The 26665-nt window shown below is 39.9% G+C and overlaps 1 protein-coding gene across 4 annotated transcripts in view; it reads left to right on the top strand.

Annotated features, from left to right (window-relative positions):
• Window positions 1–26665, top strand: part of Ptpmeg2 (Protein tyrosine phosphatase Meg2) — a 43244-nt gene extending 16579 nt beyond the window's left edge. For 2 of the 4 annotated variants that reach the window (XM_064699898.1, XM_064699897.1), the window contains exons 2-8: window positions 5558–5995; window positions 6118–6348; window positions 22241–23259; window positions 23351–23511; window positions 24278–24507; window positions 24596–24803; window positions 25566–26665. In XM_064699898.1, the coding sequence (XP_064555968.1) occupies window positions 5558–5995; window positions 6118–6348; window positions 22241–23259; window positions 23351–23511; window positions 24278–24507; window positions 24596–24803; window positions 25566–25792 (2514 nt within the window). In that variant the 3' untranslated portion in view covers window positions 25793–26665. Of the gene's footprint in view, window positions 1–2660; window positions 2715–5557; window positions 5996–6117; window positions 6349–9187; window positions 9456–22240; window positions 23260–23350; window positions 23512–24277; window positions 24508–24595; window positions 24804–25565 lie in introns of those variants that run through there. The other 2 variants (XM_064699899.1, XM_064699900.1) reach the window with 2 other exon arrangements.

The following is a 26665-nucleotide window of genomic DNA, read 5'->3' as shown; positions in this document are numbered from 1 at the left end:
TACTGAAGAAGAATAGCAACAATTATAGTCATATTTGTTTAAAAGTAACAAGTCACAAAAAGTTTTTCATAATAAAGTAATTGTAGCTCTTATATGTACACTCCGATATCGGAAAATCCATTTCAAAAGTGGGTAGCTTAAATTGGGTTAGGTTAGGGTATGTTAAGTTTTACAACAATAAAACTAGACTGAGTATCTATATACATTCCAGACATTATAATCTTGGAAACAGACAATCGACTGATATCGATTAATAATCGTTATCTAAATAAGCTTGTTTAATTGCCAAAGTCTTAGCTGGGCTACATGTTCTATATGCTATATGGGACCGGAAATGTCTGCTGCACAACTTTAGGCAAACCCTCTAAAGTGCTTGCGCTACAACGTTGCTAGGCTAAAAGATACCCTGTACCAAATATTCTTGCATATATATTTAAAAAACTTAATTTTATGAGTTTTATTGTTTTTTGTTGAATACTCTTATTTTAGAGTGTATGTTAGCAACCATGATACGTGGGCGTTGTTGCAGCAGTGGGCGTAACCAACTGGAGTTAGTCACATGCTGTTGCCTCGCACAATCTCTAGCAAAAGGTACCCTAAAGTGAAAGTTGCCCCAAAAGTAAAATGTTGACTAAAATTCGACAGTCATTTATTTCACACACACGCACACTCACGCACACGCACACGCGCCCGTATGTATGTGACGTCATTCGATCAGCTGGAATTAGATATTGAAATCGATCTTCATTTCGAAACGTAGATGTTGCCGACCTTAGCCAATGGCAGGCCGCTTCTCGAATCATTTGTGGGAATTCCTATTTATTTGGTTTTTTTTTTGTTTTTTTATTTTTGTTTTATCACAGTTTTATCAGTTGCGGCTTTCGGGCATTCGAACCTAAGTATATGCATCATCGCTTTATCTGCCACACCCACCGCGCTGAGGCTGTGTTGATATTTCGTGGAAACAATGGGCACAGAAAAAAAGGTGACGCACTCGCCAGCCTGTCAGAATTATCGCCTCTTTGAAAGCGGAATTTCTTTACACTGAAAAAAAAAATAAGAAAACATTTTGTTATGCTTGATAGCGCATACACAATTCGACTATATAATATATTCGCAACTCGCTGCAATCTTAGCTATTCCCAAATGTGTTCATTTTGTTTTGTTGCTCGCTCTTTTCTCGAAAAGTTACGTAATGTTTCTTATAAGTCAGCGATTTTATTTAACTGGTGTTTATCATAATACGTGGAAAAACATTTCATCAGCCGGATAGATTGTTTTCTTGTTTTCTCAAGACGTCATGTTCGTGTCTGTGCCATGTTCTCAACGAAACTCGGCGACGTAAGATGCTCACGTACTGTAATTGGACAAAAAAAATCTTTTTTTTCGACTTGACCCCTCACTATGTTAAATGCATTCTCCAATAACTCCGATGTCTATAGTCTGATCTATATGAAATTTGTAGGGTTTAACTATGGCAGCCAAATATGTGCATGCTTCAAATTGGGTGAGTTATCCATGAATTGAGGGAAAGGAAAATAGATATATATATATATGCACATATATAAATGGATAGATATATATTTAAAATCTCAACAGATCGGAGATGACTAGACCAAGTCAGCTCGTCGTCCAGTTCCAGTTTATATATAATTTTGACCACCCTTTCTTTGTTTACATAGAAGTTTCGAGAGTGTGCTCATTAAATATGCCACGAGTGTATATATTTAACTTAATTTCTCACAGTGTATCGCTGCAGCTGTAATCGTTGCTGATGACGGCACATGTGCTCTAACCTCCTGTGCGCGTTGACTGCGATGCCCACGGCGACGGCGACTGCGACTGCAGCAGCAGCAGCAACAGTGACATATGGACAGTCGAAATGCGAAACGGGATGACTCAAATTGTTGGCATGCTAGGGCAGCGACGCCTGCGGCGACGGCAACGTCGAATGTCGCTAACGCTCTTGACCAATCCAAGCGACGCATGCGTTGTTAGCTTTGCTTCTTGGAATTGTACCTGTCCAGCGATTCAAACCCTCAGCCTTTTAACTGTTTGTCTGTCCGTCTGTCTGTTCGTTCCTCTGCTTTTTCGTTTCGTTCTTTTAGGCTGCCCCCCCGCAACACGACACACACCCCTCTCCAGGCCAATGCAATGCAGTTCAATAAAGTTCGTTAACATGGCTCGGCTGGGCAGCAGCAGCAGCAGCAGCAGCAACGTCAGCGGCAGCGGCAGCAGCTAGTCATCAAAGCAGCGGCGTGTCGACGTCAGCAGCGGCAAAGCGCTTGCTATCAGCAGTTGCCTTTGTGTTGTTGTTTCCCTTGTTGCTTTTGTTCTTGTGATTGCTGCTGCTGCTGTTGTTGTTGTTGTTGTTGGTGTTGTTGCTGTTATTGCTTTTGTGGCTCTGCTGTGCGCTTTGTTGTTTAATTTGCTGCTAGATCGCTGCGAAGCGCGCGCGCTGCCTTTTTTCCGTTTCAGTAATGACAGAAACTTTGAAAGCGTCGTGTCGCGAATTTCAGTGTCGCCACAGAAACAAACGGAAAGCCCCAACTGCATACTATACCGATACACTTATCAATATATAGATATATATATATATATATATATAGTATATAAACGTGTGCCCCTTTTTTGTTTTTGTGTCTGCCTCTGTGTGTGTTCCAAAGCAAAGCAACATGGTGCATCTCTATCAGCGTCGACGCAACCGTGAACAGGTGGGTGGCGTCAGCGATTAGGTCACAAAACACTCACACTCGCACTCGCCCCCCTCCCTCCTCCCTTACACCCTCACACCGTCGCTGTAATTCCCGAAGAAGCGAGTTGGCTTGGCCGCCGCCAACGTGTAGTGCATGTCAAGTATCTAATTAGCTATCGCATAAAACGCATAAGAATGAAAACCAACTAAGGACCGAGAACGAGTGCCGCCCGAAATAGAATTAGGAAGTGGAAGTGGAAGTGGAAGTGACGACACACAAGTGGCTCAACGGGGATTGAGGCCAATGAGACAATGAGCTGCATAATACTCGTGCGGAAGACATTATTACATTACGCCGCTTCAGATTCAGCTCTAGTCCACTTGAGCCCCACTTTGATTCTGAGAAATGTTCGCGCATGCAACGGAATAAGAGGCCAATCAACAAATACCCCAAGTGGAATCGGATTTGCATTTAAGCCGTATTCTGCTCAACATATGCCCCTTTCAATTCCAGAAAACTATGGGGTTTTTACGCATATGAGATTTTCAGAAAATCTAATTAGACAGCTGTTCACTACCTTTTTTTTTCTCTGCTGCTGTTGAGCTTTTTTTTATTTTTATATATATTTGTATAGGTATACCTGTGCTCGACTATACTATAAGCTTATCGGTTTGAGTGGTTGTGAAGGGGTTGAGTGAGTGGGGAGGGCAATTCCTGCGATTGATAAGCCCCACAATTGAGCGTGTGTTAAGATTAAGGAAATCAATAAAAGGGGGGGAGGCGGAAAGGCATACGAGTATATGCATGAACATATGAGAAATTCTGACAATATCTGTTATCTTTTACTCGGAAACAGTATATTTCAGATTAATCTACATATTTTGTGTATCTGCGCTACGAAATTGTATCATTTATGAGGAACTGTAAAATGTTTCGGAGTAAATCATATTTGATAACAAATACAACTCTGCTCTCTCATGTGGTCTGAAAGAACTGTTGATAATGAATTTTCATATTAATTATGTATGTATTGCTATCCAGCTTTTACTACAAATAATAATCTATACGATTCGAAAAGTGTTCAAGATAATACGCAAGAACTGGAGCTTTTAAGAAATGTTCAAGGGGAGTTGTATACTTAATAATCTCTTGCAAATAGTTGGAAAAACATACTAAAGGGTGTCTTATGCTGAGCGATAAATACGTAAAGATACATATACCAGAGTAGTTGGCGGACAAAATACCATAAAAATATAAATTTGTATGCACTATATAAGAATATATAAGAAAAGTATGCGTACATTGTTGCTATCGCCAATGTATCTTCCAGGCGATAAGCATTGCTCAGGCATAAAGCTTACCCATCACCCTCAATGCATTCCGAAAGCGAGGCACTTCTTCACACCTGTCTGCATAGCCTGTGTAGAGTATCTTTTGATTGAAAACTTAATGGCAAATGTTCATTGTAAATGGGCTTAAGACTTATTGTAATTAGTTCGATTTGCCACGCAGCTGTTGTGAGCTGGGATCGGCTCTTTTGACCTCTTCGCTCAGTTGAATAGTACCAAGGTTAATGCAACTGGGCTCCATATGCTTATCGTTGCGTCTATTGGAATTGATCAATCTATTAATGACTCGCATGGCAATTATTTTCATTACTAATTGCACACAATGGCGTAATTTCTCAGCCAGTATAATATAATCGTGTGCTCAGCCAATGCTGTTTATTGGGAAAGTAATGTCCCATTAAAAAGACAATACAGATTGTGAGTTTCATGAATTGGACGGGTCTATTAATCATGGCTCAAATGGTTAATACAGCTGTATTGTATATGTAAATGACAATTAAAGGCATTAAATGCGCAAAACGTGAAAAAAATACCCCTAAATTAGCTAATTATAAGAATTCAGAAACGGAGATAATCAAATCAAATTAACAAAAATTAAAAATATTTGTTGAATAAGTTTTCTTAGCTTTCCCCCAAGTTCTCTAAATAGTTTCCAAAAAATATAAATAAATGTGTCAATTAACTAATTGAAAATATTTTGGTTAAGATCTAATGAGCTGCTGCCAAGTGTGGCAGGGCATATGTATACATGATATGTATATATATATATATACTACTTAATAAGTATATATAGTATATATTAGTATATAGATGATATGCTATGAAAACCTTAACATAAAATTAAGGCAGCTTTTCAATGCCATTGATTCGCCGAGAAGTTAATGGAACACACCAAAAATTATCTATGCGATCGAAGTGCTTACGCAGAGAAACCATAAAAGTGGTCGACCAAAAAATATTCTGTACCATTATCCAAAATTATTTAACGGAAAACAATGAACTACATTCAATAGAAACCTATAAATACAAGATCGAATCAAAGTTTAGACATAGACTCTTAACAATATAGGAAACTATTATAAATCTTTAAAAATCTTGAAATACTTATTTATGGCAGAAAATCAAATTAAACTTTAGAATAGTTTTCATAGTAATTCTCATCGTATAAATCGTCATGACTGAAAACTTATAGTCAAAGTTTTGGATAGGATATTATTATAAAAGTGGAATAAGAGAACAGCTCTTTTTTACCTTTAATCCATTTGTATGCATCCAAGCTGCAATTAGATCCGGTTCAAACCTTAAACTTTCATTTATATTTTTTTTTTCATATATAATCTCCCCTTTTGGGCTTGCAGACCGGGTAAACACATTGTTCGTTAAGAACTCCTTTCATATATCAAGTATTTGTCTTTAGTGTATCTTTGATTTGCAATTTGATGTTATTTAGCGAGTGTTTAATCATGGATGAATGCCTAATTGCCAATGTTGTCATTTTATGCTAATTCACAGGCTGTCAAACAATTTATTGATCTCTGCAACAATTTAGGCGCCAACTGCAGCACAGCAGCAGCAACAGCCGCCGCCTCCTCGAATGCCAGCACATCCAATTTCCACGTTCACATCAATACACAACAGCAACAACAGCAACAGCAACAACAACAAACAACAACGACAGCAACAGTCGCTCCAGACACACAAATTTCATCAGCAACAACAACAACAACAACAGCAATATCATCGTCATCGTCATCGTCATTGCCCATTAGGCGTCACATCTCGCACACGACAGCCGTCAAGTTCTTGTACGCCCGTAAGTTTGATATACCACGCGCCGTGTCCCTATATGAACAGCATGAGCAGATACGCCAAAGGGAATACCTATATAACATTGATGCAGGTGTGGAGCCATTGCGCTCCGAGCTGCAAACGGGCAAATTTACAATACTGGTGCGTACCACAAGAACAAACCCAGGCAACAAGCCAAGACCTGGCCAGGCCAGGCCACACCAGGCCAGGCCAGCAACTAACTGAATCTGTGACTGTATCTGTATCTGTATCTTTTGTTTTAGCCGGCGCGCACTTCCAGCGGAGCGGCGATTGCGCTCTTTACGGCCAATCGGCACAGTCCGCTGAGTGCCTCGCATACGACCACATTACAGGGTATCGTCTATCAGCTGGACTGTGCGCTGCAAGACACGGAGACGCAGCGTGCGGGACTTGTTTTTATCTACGATATGAGTGGATCCAAATATTCGAATTTTGATTATGATCTATCGCAAAAGATTCTCACGTTGCTCAAGGTGAGTTCTTCTTACATATTCCATTGCATACTTTTCGGCTGCAATTGAAACTCACGTTAGCAGCAAATATGCCTGAGCTTGGCACACTTTGCCTTTGTCTTATGTGGGTCAGGAGGGCAGGGGCCAGGCTAGGGGTGTGTGTGCGTGTCACACAAATTTAAATACATATACATACATACACATACATGCAAATGTCGTCCCCAAAGGCACATCTATTGTGCATTTAATTTAACGTTGGCATTTTGTGTCTTCAAGCTGAAAATTTGGTTTCATTTCGTTGGTTTTGTAGAATACCCTGGCGGTTGGGCATTACAACTTTGGCGTAAAGTTTGTTTGAGGTGTAGCCACACTAGTTTTACCCTGATCTCATTAAAAAAATAGCTAAAAAGGGTATTGTGTTATTGTACCAAAGTGTGGGACAGACAGAAGGAATAAAGTATATATGTATATTTTTGAGGACAACGAGCTAAATCGAATCTTCAGTTTCTAAGTTCGTGTGTTTATCTCGTAAGCTACAATAGTTCGAATCTTTAGGTGGAAAATATATTTTCTCGCGTTTTTCTCTTTTTATTTTTATTTTTCACATTTTTCTTATATTGTTTTATGTCGATTTGGAGACATGGTTAGTTGGGCACAACTGGAAAATTATAAAAGCTATAAATACACACATTTAAACTATCTTGAATGAATCGGTCAAAAATGTAGTTGTTATAAAAATAGAAATAAATAAAAGCCCAAGTCATATGCACTGCTTTGAAAAGTTATTCCCACAAAAACCCAATTAATTCGGCAACATTGCTTGAGGCCTGCACATGAATTGTGGTTGTTGCATTTGAATCTTCCTAGTGCCATTTTTTTGTGGTAACCCCAGCCCCAGGATAGCATCAAGGTGCTCCTAGTTGCTGCTTCACTGGAAGAGCCAACAAAAGAGCGACTCGGAAATCCTTTTTTAAGCAGCGCTTCAACGGAAGTAGTTGAGCTTAATAATCAGCGTCGCAACAATGCCAGCGCATACAAACATAAACGTACACGCACACACAAAAACACACACAGACATTAGATGAGACGCCCACGCATACACACACACACACAGAGGCAGCGTCGTGGCGGTCAAATCGGTGCCTTTTATACGCCTACGCCAAAAGCTGGGACCCGCGAATAAGACGTCATTTTCTTTTTCAACGCGAATGGCAGGGGGGAGGCTTGGGGTAGCTACTGTGGGTGCCTCAGCAACAACAAAAAGAACAACAACAACAACAGGTAGCTGCTAATGCAGCACGTTTTCCATTTCATTCAGTTTTATTTGCTATTTGCATTCAAGATGGGGCAACTTATATGACAAAGCCAGCAAATGCACACACGCACGCTATGCATGTGCATGCAGTGTGCATGTGTAGGTGTGCACGCGCAGTGCGTTTCAGTGGCACTTCAACATTAAAGAATGCGCGGGATTATGCAGACAATGGACATACACACATGGACAAAAATATATATGCATTAGTGTGCATGTGTATAGCAACGCATAATACAAATGTGGGTGCAAATACATATGTGTTTGTATATACACTAAAGGTGTTACGAACGCCGGCCGGTAGTAGCCGCTGTCTTGGCAGAGATCAAGTCAAAAGATACACAGATATGTACATATAATTACAAAGAAAATAGTTACATGTGCTCATAAATATATGCATACAACTTTTAAATCAAAACGCAAATATAAAAAAAAACGCTCAACAATAAAATAATTTGCGTGGGCACAAAGCAGCGACGGCGGCAGCAGTAGCAGTAGCAGCAGCAGCGCCGGCAGCGCAGCAGCATAATAGCTGAGAGGCTAAACAAATTGAGAGCAGCACGCGCTCTGCTCTCTCATGAGTGCGTGCCTGTGCCTGTGTGCGTGTGTGACAGAGTGGGAGAGAGTGGAAACAAATTGGAATTAAGCAAGGTAAAGCACTGCGAATGAAATGTTTATAGTTGCCGTACTTTTCATTTGTCGCTGCTGCACAGTTTAACAAAAGTGCAAATGATCTGTAAAAAGTTCGAAAATTATAGCCAATAAAGTACATTTATTTACGTACTCTTAAAATGATTTGCCTGTATAATGTACATGATTAGCTTATATATTATTATGTATGACAGAAAAAGTTTTCAACCACTATAAAAAATATGTAATGAGTGTGGCTGAAGTTTACAAATGAATAAATATATTTTTCAATTTAATTAAGCAAAATTAGAAAATTACTGTTTGAATGTGAAACAATATAAAACAATAAATTGCTAGCCACTGTGCAGTGAAGTAGTTTACAGCTTAAGCTCACTCTCACTCAGTCGCACACATACACGCAAGCACACGAGCACATACAACAGGGTTTCACAGGCGTATGCGTAACACTTGCTATCTCACATTACGCATACGCAGCGTATTGTTCCTAAGCATGTGGTCAATGCTAAGTAAAAGCTCTTGTACATACAATAAAATATGGCCATATATTTATATACACATGTATTGATAGGTACGGAAAGATTACATGCATATTGGAAAGCGATCGTAAAGCTTAATGCGTGGCACATTGCAACAGCTGCTACACAGTAAACATACAAACGCACGCACGCACGCATTCAAAGTCACACTGACACATTTTCACTCTCGTTTTTAGCGCGCTCGCTTGCTCTCAGCTGTCGGACAGCTCAGTTTTGCTTGCTCGCACTCGCACTCCCACCTAGCGCTCTCAGTTCTGTCTCTCGAGCAGCTCTCGTAGCGAACGCGCGCCGACGCTTCTGGCTATCTTTTGCTTGATTAACTAATTCAGTTGACGAGTTCTAGTCGAACGTAATAGATTGATTATAAGCAACAGCAAAGCCAAAGAAAGCTACAAAATAAAAGCGTGCGTCGTGCGTTATGCGTTGTGCGTTATGCGTTGTGCGTCTTGTGCTGTGCGTTTTGTCGTGCCGGCTCGTTAACCGTTTCCGTTACGCCCTGCCATTCTCATTCCTCCCACCATTCGCCGTTAACGTCTGTTGGAAGCAGCGCGCGTAGTTCGGAAGCAAAAGTTTTTGTTGTGTTTTGTGTTAAACTTCAATTTCTTAAACACAAACAACATTTTATATATGTATGTATGTAGGTAGCTGCACTGCTCAACTCAACTCAACTTAATTATCTGCTATATAGAATTGATATTGTTATTTTTAGGCTCTCTCTCATACACACACACACACACACACACACACACACACACATACATACATATACATACACATATTCACAGATTGCGAGAGCTGTGTGCGTTCATTCATTGCTCGGTTGGCTTAAATAAGTATATTGCGTCGATATTTTTTGTGTTATTTTTACAACGTGCGCTTTCTGCTTGTTGTGGCTGTTGTTGTTTTTGTTGTAGTTACTGTCTGACATTGACGCAAACGTTAAAATATACATACATGCTTGTTATTTGTACATATTTATATGTGAGTTGAGTTGCTTGTGAACTTAAATGCAAATTCAAAGTCAACACCAGTATTTACCTCAAATTGTTGTACTACTTCTTTTATACACACATATATATGTACATCGAGATGTCTGTTTATGCGCGTATTTCATTCAGTTTAATTGAACCTCAACATTTATTTTGTTGTTTTTTGTTGGCGCTTCCGCATTGAAAGTCAAGACGCCAACCATGTGGGCGTTAGGGTTTGCGTCAAGGCTAAGTAACTGAGCATAATTTACATAAATCAGTGACACACTTGTGCCAAACATGTGGCAACACTGGCATTTGATAGTCTTACGATCATATGTTGTAGTTGTGGCAACCATCAATGCATAGTCGTTGGGGCTGTGAATGCATATATGTGTGTGTGTTTGCAACCCTGGCAATAGCCACCCACAAGCAACCAACCCAGCGGACAGCTGCAAAAATGCAACCGTGCACAATGCAAAAACCAAAAATCAACCCCAGGTGGCAGCAACGCTCTTGCGCTACGCGTGCCAAAAGCAACCCTAACACTAAGCGGTTTATTTTTGACTAGGGTGGCGAGTGCAAACATCAAAGCAGGCCAGTGGGTTGCCGTGCTTTGCGCTCTCTCGCACACACACACACGCACACAGACACACATTCACTCTTTCTCTCTTTCTCTCTCTCTCTCTCCCTCTCTCTTTCACTGCCACTTTCCTTTGCTGTTTCTGTTGTTGTTGTTGGCGGTGGTGGGAGATCGCGCCTGCGTCAAGAACGCAGCGTTGACGCTAGCGTCGTGTGTTTGCCGTTACAACGCTTAACGCTGCCGCCTTCATAGTCGCCAGTCGCCGCAGTAGCAGCGGCAGCAACAACGGCGACAGAGGCACAACCAGACAAATAGACGTTGTTCAGCTCTCCACGGCGACGCGCACCAAACAAAGTTAATCGTTAGACAGCTCATACATTAAATAAAGTATATGTAGCAAAAACAAGAATAAATACTTTTAAAACGCAGTTAATAATCGTTTAGTGAAATCAACAAAGATATATATACATACATATATATATTTAAATAGAAAACAATTTTTTTTAAATATTTTTTTATGACACAGCAAAAAGTGACAACTGTCTAAAACGCCAAGCCAAAGAAAATCGTAAGCAAAAACGAACGAAACGCTTTTGTGTGCGTGCTTGCATGTGTGCGTGTGTGTGTGTATCTACATATGTATGTTAAATGCTGTTAGACGGCGACTGCAAGTGCCACAATTTGTTGTTTGAATATATCCCACAAATCCCATAAGAGCTGCAACATTTGATCAGCGAGAAAAGTATCTACAAGTGCAAAAAGACGCTTACTTCTCCCGCCGCCGACGCCAACCGCCCCCCCCCCCCCGCTCTCTCTCTCCCCGCACGCTGCGTTAACTGTCTAACTGTAATTGTAGCTAAACAGCGTGTCCATTGTGGGTTGTTTTGTTTTGATTTTTTTGCACGTTGTGTTATTTTTTTTTGTTGTTGCAAATTTTGGATGCATCATTTGTGCAAATTGTGTAATCGACAACAACAAACAACATTGAGAAGCGCATTATATAAAAACACAAACAACAAACAAACAGCAGCGAACAGAAATCTCAAAAACTAACAAATAAAATTGCCAATTGAAATTGTAAAAAAAAAAGTCATTGAAAAAAAACTAAAGTTCTCATCGTGTGGTGCAGCCAGCCGCTCGCTGCCCCAAGCTCCCGTGTGCTGTGCATTTAGCATTTAATTGTGTAAATATATTCCAAAAGACAGAAACAACAACAAAGCGCTTAAATATATTTGTATATAAATTATAATACATGCATGCATGCGCATTATTATAACTAAATATATATATTGGTGTAATTGAACAGACAAAACAACGGCCATTCAGGTATCAAAGTAAAACACACAATAAATAATTGACAAGTAATATTGAGATATACTACATATTTTGGCAATTATAAAATTTCAATTTGAGCTTTAAAGCCAAGTTTCTTTGCAGCAGCATAGATTCTTTTTTGTTTTGTTAAACGTCCTATCTTACGCCTAGCCTTACTTCTATTTTGTTATTGACTTGTATTCTTAACTGTTTTTATTGTCAACGTATTTCACTCACATGTATTGTATGTGTCTAAGCTATATACTAATCCTAAACATTCCGACTTGAATATGTATTAATATGTTAAACGATATACTTTTGGTCAACTTATTATAATATAATACTTTCCTTATCAAATTTGGCTGACTTTGTATTTGTAATGTATATGATTTTGCTTAGGACCATTCGCATTAATCCAGTATTTCGTATTTTTATAGCTTCATTAATGCACTATATAGGGATCGTGGGCTGGCAAAATTAACGCCTACTGATTAATCGATTCATACCGATTTACAAATCAAGCTAACGAATTTATCTTAGTCGAAAGAGTCTTGTAAGAGTTATGGCAAAGAATAGCTTGGCGAAGATTAACTATTTTTGTATGTACGATCATAAAGAAAGATAGAAAGAATGGCTGTTTTCGGCACGCCAAATATCAAATATCCCTGTAGAAAGCTTTACTTCAGGCCGATTTTTCTAATCGCAGCCTTATGATCGGGATCGCAAAGTCCGATTGGATCGGGCGTGCAGATATGTTGTTGATATGAGTTGGGTAAAAATACCTCAAGCACGACTAAAGTCGCTTTAAGCCATACTTTTTATGTACTTTGACTGATTCTTCATTTATGTAGCTATAAGATATTGTTTTACTACTATGGTTTTATTAATAGCTGATAAGATTTTACTCAGGCATGGTAATAATGGTAAACACAAAGTTTGATCATTATATTTTGTATGATATAGTGGTCCATTCCATTTTCCGAAATATTTACAACCTGCAACAGTTGAGAGAATATTTTGCAATGAAACAGACAGACAGACACGGCAATTTCGAGTCAGCTTTTGATATTGATCACGAATATATATGCTTTTTATGAGGTCGCAGATGTCTTCTATGTGGCATAATTATAGTAGCACCTGCAAGGTTATTGAAATTTCAAAAACTTATTTATAAAAAAAATATTTTGGCTTTGATTTGTTTGCTGTTTGCTGGAGTAAAGCAAAATGCGGTTCAAAACTAGTTGCAAATAGGCTTTTAGTTGGTTCAAAATAGGGGTTCAACTGCCTCTTAATAGTATTCAAACCTGTTTAAAATTTAAACTATTGCAAAGTTGGTTTTAAACTACCTGCAAATTGGATTTAAATTGGTTCAAAATTGTATATACATTTATTGGCCATTGAAATAGGACTTGAACTAGTTCAAAATAGGATTTCAACCTGTTCAAAATTGGAACTAGTTTAACGAAAAAACTAAGCTGGCTGGGGTTTAAACTGGTTCAAACTTGCGTTTAGCTTTGTGGGCCATTCAAATAGGATTTGAACTGGTTAAAAATGGGCTTTCAACTGGTTCAAAATGGTATTTAGATTTATTGGCCATTCAAATAGGGTTTGCACTGCTTCAACTGCCTCCAAATAGGTTTTCCACCTATTCAAACCTAAACTAGTTCATAGTAGGCTTTAAACTGGCTCCAAATGGGGTTTCAACTGGTTCAAAATTGTGTATGGCCTGATTGGCCATTCAAATATTTTCCTCTAAATAGGGTTTCAAACTGTTTAAAATTGAAACTAGTTCCAAGTTCCAAGATGATTTAAAGCTGTCTCAAAATGGGGTTCAAACTGGTTCAAAATGGTAAATAGTTTTATTGGTCATTCAAATTAGGGTTGAACTAGTTCAAAATGGTATTTCAGCTGCCTCTAAATAGGGTTCCCACCTATTCAAAACATAAACTAGTTCATAGTAGGCTTTAAACTGGCTCCAAATGGGTTTTAAACTGGTTCGAAATGATATATAGATCTATTGGCCATTCAAATAGGGTAAACCCGATTCAAAATGGGGTTTCAACTTTAAACTGGTTCACAATTCCGTCTAGCTCTATTGGCGATTTGATGAATAAGGAATATAAGTAATTTTTATTGAATGCCTATATTTAAATAAACGATTGCATATCAAGCAATTTGCTACAAAGGCAAAGTCCACAAAGTAAGTCCAATAAATTGTAATAGAAATGAGTAAATGTGATGTGAGGTGATGCGCGAACTTGGTTTTTATTTGATGGCATTAGCCATCAATGCGAGAACAAAAGCATCTGCCAGTTGCAGAAGAATGACAAAACCAAATGCCAACAACAGCAACAACAACAACAACAACAATAATAAGAACCTAGAAGAAGCAGACGCCGAAAAAGTCAATGAAATCACAGCTGTTTGAACATTGGCGCGCACATTTTAACGCTTTTGATTTATGTCCACACGTTGAGTTCTGCCTTTCGTTTCGCTTGCCAACTCATTCACTTTACGTGGTATCTCAGCTGAACACACACACACACACATGCACACACACATACATACAAGCACGCACATGAGCTTAAGTAAATGGGCATAGCAACAATAGAATAAAGTCATGGCATAGTCCAGAGTGCTAAACTAGCAAATACCCTCTACATAAATTCAACAACATAATATAATCTCTCTTTTTATGTCTATTAACTATCAAATACCCTGTATATCTATATATACATATATATATATATATATATATATATATATATATATATATATATGTATAGTTTGTCTTTAGGCTCTTATCGTCTGCAAAAATTATAAGTACGTAAAATCTTGTGTACGATAAACTAACAAATATTTACACGTGAAATAAGCATGACTTTTTCACTAGCTTGGCATGCCAAATATCTTCAGGTCACGAAGCTATCCCTTCACTTTTCAGAAATGAAATAATTAATATTTTATCAAATAAGTTTGCTGCTCGATTTAAATTAAATTTACAAAAGGAAAGCTTTAGACATTATTTTTCAGTTATCCCACCAAAAGTTCCCAGCGCTAAAAAAAAAAAGTAAATTGTATAAATAAACAATTGTGTTGAGTGAATTATTAAGAAAACTAATTATTTATGTGTGTGCAATATGAGAATAAGTGGGAATTTCTATAGCTAGCTTTTCGCTATTCTTTTTGTTTTTATTATATGTATTTTGTATATCTTATTGACAATTGGCGTCAATTTATCGATATCCGGCGCGTTGATTAGACAGTACTACCCGCTCTCCCGCTCTCTCTCTCTCTCTTTCGCTTGGCTATCTACTTATCCGTACTATCTGTCATATCGCATCTACTTATCCATCTAGCTGTCTGGTCATCTGACTATTTGGCTGGTTTGGTGCGTGTAGCGTTTGCCTTTTGGAGCCAAACGCCGACGACAACAAATTCGCTTCATGCCCAAAGCCGGCGACAAGCTTAAAACGCATTACCAATTTTGGCCATGGCTAATTTCACATACAACATCCACACATACATACATATTTATTTTTATTTTTATTTTTTTATTATTATTTTTTGTACAGCACGCCCATATGCCTTGCGCCGCCATTTGGCCAGCTCATTGTTTGGTCTTTTGTTTTTGGCCACACACATATTGACAATATGCAAAGCTGGCAGCGCTAACTTAGCAAACAGGGGGGAGAACGAACCACAAACAAACAAAAAAAAAGATAGAAACAAAAAACATCCGAAAAAACCATCTGGCGTATGCTTAATTCCCAGCAAAAGACAAGTCAAGTTGGCAATTACTCTAGCGCCGCCATAACCCGGCTACAGCTTAACATCTATGGAATGCAATGGGGCGCAGAGTTTTCCCTTTGAATACCCTGTGTACATTTAAAATGGATAGCGGGTATATCGATGTATGTAAGAGGCAGCAGAAAGCTTTCGTAGAAACCATAAAGCATATTCAGGTCGAATTGAAATAGCCGAGCTCGCCAAATCATCAATAACTCAAACCTTTTCTTCAAAATCGATTATTATCGATTTTTAGATTAGCTTTTTGAAGCATACTTCAGAGTTTATATCAGCTATCAATACCAAATTTCGTATGAAAGCTCTCGAAGAGCACGCATAGAGCCAGATAAAGTTCGCTTTTGGATGATAATTGCACAAAAGTATAGAAGCCCGATGTTGTATGTATGAAGAGCATGGAAGAGCTTCTAACTAACGAGCTTGGTTAAGATATCTTTAAAAACTATCAGTTTTTTGTGCAAGAACTTAATCTATGACGAATTGTTATTATGACAGCTATATGTTATAGTCGTTAGATCCAGCTAAATCCGATAAACAAACAGAAGTAAAAGAATATATATAGTATATATCGAAGACGTCTTCTCCCATGGGTTGACTATGTGCGTAACAAAATTCGAACACCCTTAGGGTATAGAAATAACCCCTCTCTATGGCAACAATCAACGCTTCGATTGTAACCAAAAACTACTCGCAATTCGATGGAAATAAAATTGTGGCGTTGCCAGAGTTCTTGCTGCAAGGAGTTAAGTTGGCTGCGCAACAGAAACTCAATTTGCTCACGTGGAATTGACGATTATATAAAAGGAGGATTGCATAAAGGCAATATATAAAGAGAAATATTCCTTGCACAGATTCATTTTCATTTCGACGAACCCCAAGGCCTGGTAGTTTTCTGCAAAAACTAATAATTACTTTGATGCACATTTCTCAATTTCAATTTTATTCCATAGAAAGGTATCGAATTCTGATTGCGCAGAAACTTGACATTGAGTTGCATTTATTGAAAAAAATAAAATAAATGAAATGAAATGAACTGAAATGAAATGAAATTATCCATAAGTCAACTCCCCCATCATTCTGTGGAAAAAAAAAAATACGATTTCAAGAAATTGGAATTGTGCGCAAATGAGAATCAGCTTGCCCTGCCACCTAGTTAGGTAATGTTTGCAATGAAAACGTGCTGTCATTATATAAATGATTATTTGATTTGATATTTGATCTGATTGTTTGTCCACTGCGTGCGGGCAAATTATTATAAGTACATTTCCTATAGCCATACAAGCGTGCAAGGCATATTGATAAGAGTCGCAATCCCCCCCTGGACAGTATTTAAATTCTGTCACGAAAGAGAGAACATACATACATATGTACATACATCAACAGGCCAGTCGCTATAGACTTTAATCTCCGGTATGCTGGCAACTGCATCTGCAAAACCTTTTTAATTGTTCTCAAGTAATGCTCTGGGCCATATGCTTTGCAAGGGTATTTAGTCGTCGGCCTGGGCCAATTTGTTTTGGAATTGCCTTAAAGCTGAGCTGAGCTTGTTGCGGCCTGCTTTAATGCAAAGCTACTTAGAGTTAGAGTTGGGCTAAGTCTAGAATAGAGCTGCGGCTGCGGCTGCTTCTTCTTCTGGTTGCTATTGCTGTTGCGCTCGGAGCACAACAATTTGTGGCAACAATAATTATAAACCGAATCGCATGCCGGAGCACGTAATCAGCGTGTTTCGCTGTGAAGTGAATGAGTGCTAACCATGGCCACTTCATCTCGTGTGGCTCTTCTTCCATGCTGCAATCCGCCTTCACCTGCTCCTGCCTGCTGCCCGCTGCCCGCCTCCCGCTACCCGCTACCCTGCTGCCCTGCTGCCCGCCTCGCATGCGCTCCACTCGACGCTTGAAGGCGTCGTGTGGGCGTGCGCTCAAGGGCAGGCTGCGGCTTCACTTGATTTTCCTTTGGACTCAATTGCAGCCGGCTAAATGTTTGTCTGTGTGTGTGTGTGTGTGTGTGTGAGCGCGCGCGCGATTATTATTTTCAGCTTTATTTGAGGCTGCTGCGTGGGTTGGTCTCAATTGCTTGAATGATGATTATGTCAATATTGTTGCTGCTGTTTATTAGGGACAGGTGCGTCATAATGCTGCTTATTACGACAATGCGCATATTTTGTCTCTTGTATCTTATTACGTGCCTCATTTGCCAGCATTTGCGCCCACACACACACACACTCTGGCACACACTCAAAGCGAAAATATTCCAATTTGTGGGAATCATTTGTGGGCCAGTGGCTCGGCTCGGGGGCCTGGTGTGCTGTGCTGTGTGTCGTGTGCTCCCCAAAACAGGCCAATAACTATATTTAATTATTATTATTGCATATTCGTTCGAATTCATATGAAACTGATAGGAAAAAAACCAAGGGAAACGCAGTTAGACCAGCTACTACGCAGAGTTAGCCACTCGGTCAGGCATTTAGGCCCAGTTCGCAGCAGAGGCTGGTGCATGGATATATCAATCCATATATAGTGTGGGCTTAGCTTAATCTAAAGATAGCAAACCATATCATCCACAGCTAATAATAGCAATATAAATGATTCAAATATTTGCCAAATATTTAATATATGAGGACAGGATAAGAAGTCTCTGACTTACAGCTAACAAAATTATGGCATTATTGAGAAAATATTTAGTTATCTTAAAGTGTTGTTAGTTAGTCCATTTACTCTTCTCTTTCTTACGTTATAGGGGTGTGCCTTAGTTACCAGGAGAATCAGGACGTCTTCCTAGTCAACTGGAGGGCTAGTGAACAGGCTGAGATGAAGAATGACTTTGATGTCGATAGTTCCTTTCTTGCTATTTAAGCTCAGGTTCTTCTCTCTCTCTTTTTCCTGTCTCTTGTCGTCATTTGTTGTTGGTAAAGTATGATTCTGGTGGAAAATGGGCGAAAAGTCCTGTCTAAACCTTTTCTTAAGCGCTCAACTAAAAGTCGAACAAAAGATATACCGACTTTCCCGAGTGACAAATGAGTATTCAAGTTTTTACAGGTCTACAATAAAGAAAATACGCGTTTTCCAATCAACCAACAACTCGAATGCCCTTGATGTACAGTTTGTCAACGGAATAAATGTATATGTAGTTAGTATACACAGCTCGATGGGTCACCTTTAAGATATGAAAAAAGCAAAAGGGAAACAAACACGAAACGCAAACTTGGGCAATATTTATAAATGCATAGAAGTAATTAAATCTGGGGCTTATGGTAGAGCACACGCAAGAACAGTAAGAATAATAACAAGGACAACAGCAAACCACACAAATAGAAAAGGAAAATATATTTCCTTTTGTTGTTTCCCTTGATTCAATCCTAGTCCAACAAATTCAGGCATTGCGCGTGTATATTTGATGTGTATTTGTGTTATGCAAATTGGCTTCGATTTTCCGTGGCCCGCCGTGTGGGTCAAGCGGCTGCAACAGTTGTGACATTGAGAGCACTGGGAAACACACACACACACTGGGAAACACACAGAGACCCGTTCCAGTCGAGCGCTTTCCAAGCTGAACTGCTGGAAGGGAACCGTGGAAGCGAAGAAGGAAGCTTCTGGCAGCTGGTTAAATGTGTTGCCTACTTTGCTGCGCCAAAGGCCAAGCTTGAAAACGCCTCGACAGCCGCAACAACTGGGCCACAACTGTGCCACAATTGTGCCACAACTGTTGGCCCACCGTTGAGAGCGACAACAACAAGAACAAGAACAAGAACAAGACTTTCAAATAAATAGAGGCCATAAACATGAATGCCTTCGCTCAGCGCTCGTAAACCGCTAACTGTCTCTGGGAAGTGAAATTCCCAGAAGATTGTAAATGCTTTACTGGAATACGTACATATTTGCGTGGAAACGAAAAACTGGCGCCAATTAGCGTTGCCAACTACAACACCGAATTGCATTTCCATTTCTATTATTTCTCAATAATTTTGCCAGTTGGCAACATTACCAATAATTCGTTAGTAAAAAACTGAAATTGAGATTCTCTCAAATGAACATTAATTAAAATGGAAATATGAACTTGGTTGAAAACAAAAAAATGCGAATCCTTAATGAAGCCGCAACTGGACGCCGAAACGCGTTGGAGTTTCATTTTCATAATGGCTGTTTTATTATTAGAATGCGCAAAATGCGTGGCCTGATTAACTGGCTAAAAAAGAATAGAAACGGAAAATATCTGATGTTCCACGAAAAATGCAGTTTAATTGTGGTTTAATTTTATACTCTTGTCGTGTGCGTCGTGGGCGTCGTTGTGGCAATTGCTTTTTATAAAGGCTCGCTGTAGATACACTTGTTGTAGGCGTTGCTCTTGTGATTGTGGCTGTTGCTATTGCAGCTGACCTTAATCTCCGTGCTTACCTATGTAGGTAACCACAAGCAAATATGTACATACATATGTATGTATGCATGCACATTGAGAAGCGCCGAGAGGGGCTGAGATTGGCCAATAAACTAGGTATAAATGGCGTTGACACGGATACAAACACAAACGAGAAGTGTGCCGGCGCAAGCTGGAAATGGCCGGGCCAAGTGGGCGCCGCATTTTTGGGTGGTTGTCGTCGTCGTGGTCGCGGTCGTTTTTTTTTTTATTTTCTTTTCGCCACTGAGAAATGCCAGCAATAAAACTTTTTCACATCTGCAACTGGGTGAAGGTTGTGTCGCAGCAGCAATAATTTAATTTGATTCGCCTAGATTGTTGTTGTTGTTGTTGTTGTTGTTGTTAATATTACACTTAATTTAACACGCAGACACACACACAGCAGCAGCAAAGTCGCGCGACTGCGGCATGCACCCACGCACAATGTTGCATGAGTCAAGTCACATTTCATTTTCCGCCTGCTTTCACATTGCACTTACAAGTTTTTCCAATTGATCTATTCCGGAGACTATTTTTAAAGTAAAGAAAAGGGTGTAGCTGCCATGTCGAGATTATCGACTATCGCGCAATATCGATAAATAGCGATTACAGAAAGAAGGTCGAAATATAACTTAGCTTAATACAAACAGATTGAGAATATTTAGAATGAAAGCATGAAACCCGAAAAAGATTCTTGGAATTTGAATGAACAATGTTTAACATTTAATACTTGGTTAGGAGTTTTCTGTACGACTTAGTGTGCTTTTTTCTTATATTTTTAAATACTCGAAAGGTAAAATCTTTGTAGGCCATGGATTTTGAATTGCTGCGCAGAAAGTTAAAATCAATATTTATTCCTTGACAAGCTCCATTGCTGTTCACACGTGTTTTGTGTTCATTTGTATAAGAAATACTTAAATAATAAAAATTCAATTTCTTTTAACACTGTGTTTCCGTTCGTGCCGTTAAGTGATTTGTGCGAAGGCGTAAAGTTTATCCAAGTAACTCGAATAAAAGACCAAAGAAACTTGAAACCAATCTAGTAATAATTATTATAAGAAAATCAAACGGTTCACTCGCTTATCTGATCGTAAGAAACTAAGTTCAAGCATTTTATTTGACACAAAGTTGCCGCGTTGATGCTTTGTGAGTCCTGGTGAACAAATCTGTTTTTATAAAAGAAATCATTTTTTGAATAACAATCAACAGTTACTTTCTATTGGCCAATTCGAGGAATTTTATAAAGAAATGTTTAAAATCATAAAAGCATAAAACTTTTAATCTAATTAACTATTTAACTTCATCTAAAGTAATTTAATTCCACTTGCAACAGTGGAAAATTGGTGGAAATCTTTTTTATGCATGTTTTCTTTCTATATAAAACCTTTAATCTAATTAACTATTTAACTTCATCTAAAGTAATTTAATTCCACTTGCAACAGTGGAAAATTGGTGGAAATCTTTTTTATGCATGTTTTCTTTCTCCATTCATCTCTATAAGAATCCATTTGATAGGCGAATTAGATTTTTCGGAAAATCCACCCTCCTTTCGGTGGTGAAAGGTTGTTTGCCCAAAGTTTCAAGTTTTATGCGATCAGCCTACAATTTATTTGCGAAGCTCTACACAAAAATTGATTGAAATATTGATTGAATACATGTTTCATTAATTTGGAACACTCTTAACGCTCAGGTCTGGCAATTCGTGGGAAACTTGAGCAAGCAACTATTCTGTTTTTTCATCCGATTGACTTCATTAAATATTTAACAAAATGTGAGTCTGAATGTGATGAATGTGAATGTGACCGATTGTGCGAAATTGGCTGCTCGCTGGGTGGAAATGCCTGTTTCAAGGTTATATGGGAAGCATTTTAATATGCCCACCAACGGCAAATGGAGCAAAACTTTTGGGCCCAGCAAAGCCGGCTAATACCTGCCAGTCAAATATAGATATACATATATAGATACATATGTAGATACATATATATTTAGATACAGATACATACATACACATATATGTGTACATACTCTGGCATATGCAATATTTATGCGGGCCTATGTGGGACGCTGTCGACTAGCTGACCTTAGCGTGTGTCGCAAGTGTCGCAGCTACAAATACCTCATTATAACCACACGCACACACACACACACACCGAGCCACCCACACACACACGCACACACACACACGCGCGCGCGCGCGTACTAATGTCAATTATAATATGTTTATATATATTAATAAGCTGTAATTTGTTGGCTAATTAAGATTCAATAATCGTTTCGTCTAAACAGAGAAAATATTTTTAGTAATTAATTTTTCGTTTTGGTTTCTCTCCACTTTGTTTCTGGCTGGGATTAGGGCGGTTATCCGGCACGGCTAAAGAAGGTGCTGATTGTGACGGCGCCGCTGTGGTTCAAGGCGCCCTTCAAGATACTCCGCCTGTTTGTGCGCGAGAAGCTGCGCGAGCGGGTGTTCACCGTATCGGTGCCGCAGCTGAGCCTGCACGTGCCGCGCAAGGCGCTGCCAGTGCATCTTGGCGGCACGCTGGAAATAGATCACGCCACATGGTTGCTACATTGCCGCAAATCGATGACGAATCGTGAAGACGAACTGCTTGCCAATATTGTGGGTGTGGGTGTGGGTGTGGGTGTCGGTGTAGCCTTGGGTGCACCTCTCGCACCCTCAACAACAGCAACTGGAACGGCATCAGCTGTGACTGCAACCACGACAGTGTCGCCGCTGAGCAACGGCAGCGCTGCAACAGCGGCAACAATTATCAGCGCCGTGCACCAGTTGGCCGAGAACAACACAACGGTGGTGACAGTCAGCGGCGAGCAGAGAACGCAGCTCGGTGCCGCCAGCGACGAGTCGGAGCCCAACGAGAACATCACAATAAACGGACTGAGTCCGAGTCACAGGACAGCCGCCTCAGCCGCCGCAGCCGCTGGCAACACGGGCAACGCGCTGCTCAAGCTCAACACGACCGGCATACAGCAGCAGCAGCTGCAGCAACAGAGCAACGGTGCTGCTGCCGTCGCTGACATTGCCCCAGTGTCAACAGCACCAACGGCGGCCGCGACTGCGGCAGCTGCTGCTGGCAGCGCTGTCAACGGCAGCGCCGCTGGTTTGGCCAGCAACGGTAGCGGCAACGGAAGCGCCGGCGGTGGCGGTGGCGGTGGCGAATTCTGGTCGGAAAATCCGCCGAGCAGCGCCTCATCTGGTTTCAGTGACGACGACAGTCTGGCCGGCCAGGAGGGTGATCCCAAAACGATTGAGCAAATCGTTCAAATGGTGCGCGAGCGCTGCCGCCATGGTCTAATCAAAGAGTATGCGGATATACGGAATCGGGCGCCCGAGGGCACCTTCCTGCATGCGCGGTAAGTCACCCAATCGAATCCAATCGAATCCAATCCAATCGAATCCAATCCAATCTAATCTAATCCAATCCAATATCATTTGCATTTGCAGCATGCGCAACAATTTGACCAAAAATCGTTACACAGACGTCCTCTGCTATGATCACAGTCGTGTGGTGCTCGCCCGCGAGGATGACGACGAGCTCTCCGACTATATAAATGCGAATTTCGTCGATGGCTATAAACAGAAGAACGCCTATATTTCAACTCAAGGTGAGAGGTCACCAAACGAATCGATGTGCTTCCTATGGCTTCTCAGTCGGACACAACACACACACACACACAAACACACACGCACCTAGATAGAGAGAGGGTCAACTATTACTATGCTTAATACTCTAGAACTAAGAGGGCATATTGGCTATGTTTATGGTTATAAACGTAGGCAGCAGGCAGAGACCGGCATCTCTAATCCCATAAAGTGTATAACTATTCTGCGGCTTGTTAACTTTAAATTTGATTATATAGCTTCTACTATAACTTACAAGAGAACGAGCTAATCACATTTTTCTTTCGATACCTTCTATTTTAATAATATCGATAAATATCGATTTTGAGAAGAGGTTAGATTCTCGTGTAGTCTACACAGATTAAGAGTATTTCACGTTTGGAGCACATCCCATATTTTACCCTAAAACTGAATGCTAGACTGTTGTGCTTTGGCATATACAACACACATTTATATGCCGTATTTAAGCCCTGAAAATCTTATAACGCTTGAACTATAAACATCGAACTTATTTCAGTACGTATTTCCCATAATGTGAGTTTGTGATTTAGTATGTGCATAGGAGAGAGTTAGAATTTTTGTAATCGCAGCTTGGTTCTGTGGTGAGGGTATCTCCTTGTCGGGCACTCCCGACTAGTGTACTCTCACTTGGTGCCCTTCGACTAAGACCACATTTGAACACTAGCCCGACAGAGAGAGAGAGAGAGAGAGAGAGAGGTAACTAATTTGTGGCCTTACTTTGCCTTGCAGGTCCATTACCAAAGACATCCCAGGACTTTTGGCGCATGATCTGGGAACAACATTGCTTAGTTGTAGTTATGACAACGCGCGTCATGGAGCGCGGACGTGTTAAGTGCGGCCAATACTGGGAGCCGACTGAAGAAAGTTCCTTGGAGTTTGGGAATTACCATGTGCGAACAATTAGCGTCGAGTGCAATGAGGATTACACCGTTGCATCCCTTGAATTGAGAAACCTAAAGGTCAGTCGGCGTTTCCCTCTCTCGCGTCGCGTCTCTATTCTATCGTCTCATCCATCAATCGAACTCTCTCTCTCTCTCTCTCATACAGACTGACGAAATTCGCAATGTGTCACATTGGCAGTTCACCAGCTGGCCGGATTACGGCGTGCCCAGCTCTGCAATGGCCATGCTCAACTTTTTGCAGAAGGTTCGCGACAAGCAGGCAGAGCTGGTTCGCGCCCTCGGCGATACCTGGGCTGGTCATCCACGCGGCCCGCCCATTGTGGTGCACTGCAGCGCTGGCATTGGACGCACGGGTTAGTATTATACTTATTATATAAGAACCATGATATCTATATGCATTAACTGGCTGACTAGCTGATGGACGATCAATCTGTAAGCTGTAACGTTCACCGTAGGAGCCCTATGCGACTAAGGGGGAAAATCCGCTGGCAACTGTGGAAAATTTGTGGAAAACTGCTGTATGACACTTTTTCGTTAAGCATCCGATCGGATTTTAAGACTCACAGTTAAAGACCTTTTAGAAACTGAATTTCAAATGTATTTCATGCTTTTTGCAATATCCACCATTCGTGTGGAAAATGGGCGATGTAAATGCACGCTAAAGCGGAAGAATCCGCACGCAACTGTGGAAAATTAGTGGAAAACGGTGGCATGGAACTTTTTCTTTTACCATCCCATCGGCTTTTAAAGATCCCGTTTAAAGATCTTTTAGAAAGTGCAATTGCAAAGGTATTTCACACTTTTTGCCATATTCACCCTTCCCTGTGGAATATGGGTAGCAAAGGTTGTGTGGGCGAAAGATAAATTCTTGGCGCCAAGCTCATAGATCTACAATATAATTTATTGATGTATTGATTGCAACTAGCACTCCGATCGACTTCAAACTCACTTCGAAATATGTTTGTGAAGGGTTGAACGCGTAGATTGAAATTTTACTTGGGTGGAAAATGGGTGAAAAGGGCAATGTTAGTAAATCATTTATATATCGTAATATCAACATTATCGATTACTTACTCCCATGTTTTGCTTTGTTCCTTGTTTCTTTTTTTAACCAGGCACCTTCATCACGCTGGACATCTGCATATCGCGTCTGGAGGATGTCGGCACCGCGGACATACGCGGCACCGTTGAGAAGATACGGTCGCAGCGCGCCTACTCTATACAAATGCCGGATCAATATGTTTTCTGCCATTTGGCGCTCATCGAGTATGCGATCTCGCGCGGCATGCTCCAAACGGTCGACTTGGCGGGCTTCGATGAGCGGGAACAGGACTCCGAGTAGGCATTGACACACAATTAAATCGCGGCCACGCAGCAGCCACAAGGAATACATATTGTATACAGATTACTTATATTATGGTCACTTTTTTTTATAACTATTATTATTATTATTATTATTATTATTTTTATTTTTATATAATATTATTATTATGAATTGAAATTGTAATTTTGTATTAGCTGCTTCATTCAGACCTATAGGCAAACGATTTATGTTTATTTAAATAATAATAATTATGCCTTTTTTGTAAACATACCATTTATATATATATAAAATATATATATATATATATAAATTATGTATATGAAAGAGAAAGAGGATAGAGCAAGCGAGAGCGAATGATACAAGTTCGATGTAAGCGAATGGTAATTGTAAAGTTGACTATTTTTTTTTTTTTGTGTATGTTTCTGATTATTATTATATTATTCTAATTTAATATTTATGTGAAAATTAATGTATAGCTGCAAACTGTGCAAAGTAGTTGCTTGACTAATTCCCTAGGTGTATGTGCATGTGTATGTGCACACATGCACCCGGCGGATAAATGCCCAAGCAGAAAAATTGTACATGCGTGTGTGCTTGTGTGTAAGTGCGTGTGTGTGTGTGCGCGTGTGTGTGTGATTCCAATTGGAAGAACCCTTTCTACTTATATATACGGTTAGCATAATTGCGAACGGGATGTGCATATATGATACAAATATCCGCACACACGAACATCCACACACACACATACAGACGCATGCACACACACATACGAACATACCTACATAGTATGTATATGTATATGTATTTGTATTTATACCAATTTTTATGTAATGTACGTAATTAATATTTAAAATGCATTATTTTCTACGCGAATCATTTCATGATTAGAAA

Source organism: Drosophila montana, unplaced genomic scaffold (genome assembly GCF_035044405.1).
Source record: "Drosophila montana isolate Dmon_TW-CO22-7 unplaced genomic scaffold, ASM3504440v1 contig_1624_1, whole genome shotgun sequence".
Classification (NCBI taxonomy): Eukaryota; Metazoa; Arthropoda; class Insecta; order Diptera; family Drosophilidae; genus Drosophila; species Drosophila montana.
This window is presented reverse-complemented; position numbering and strand designations above follow the sequence as displayed.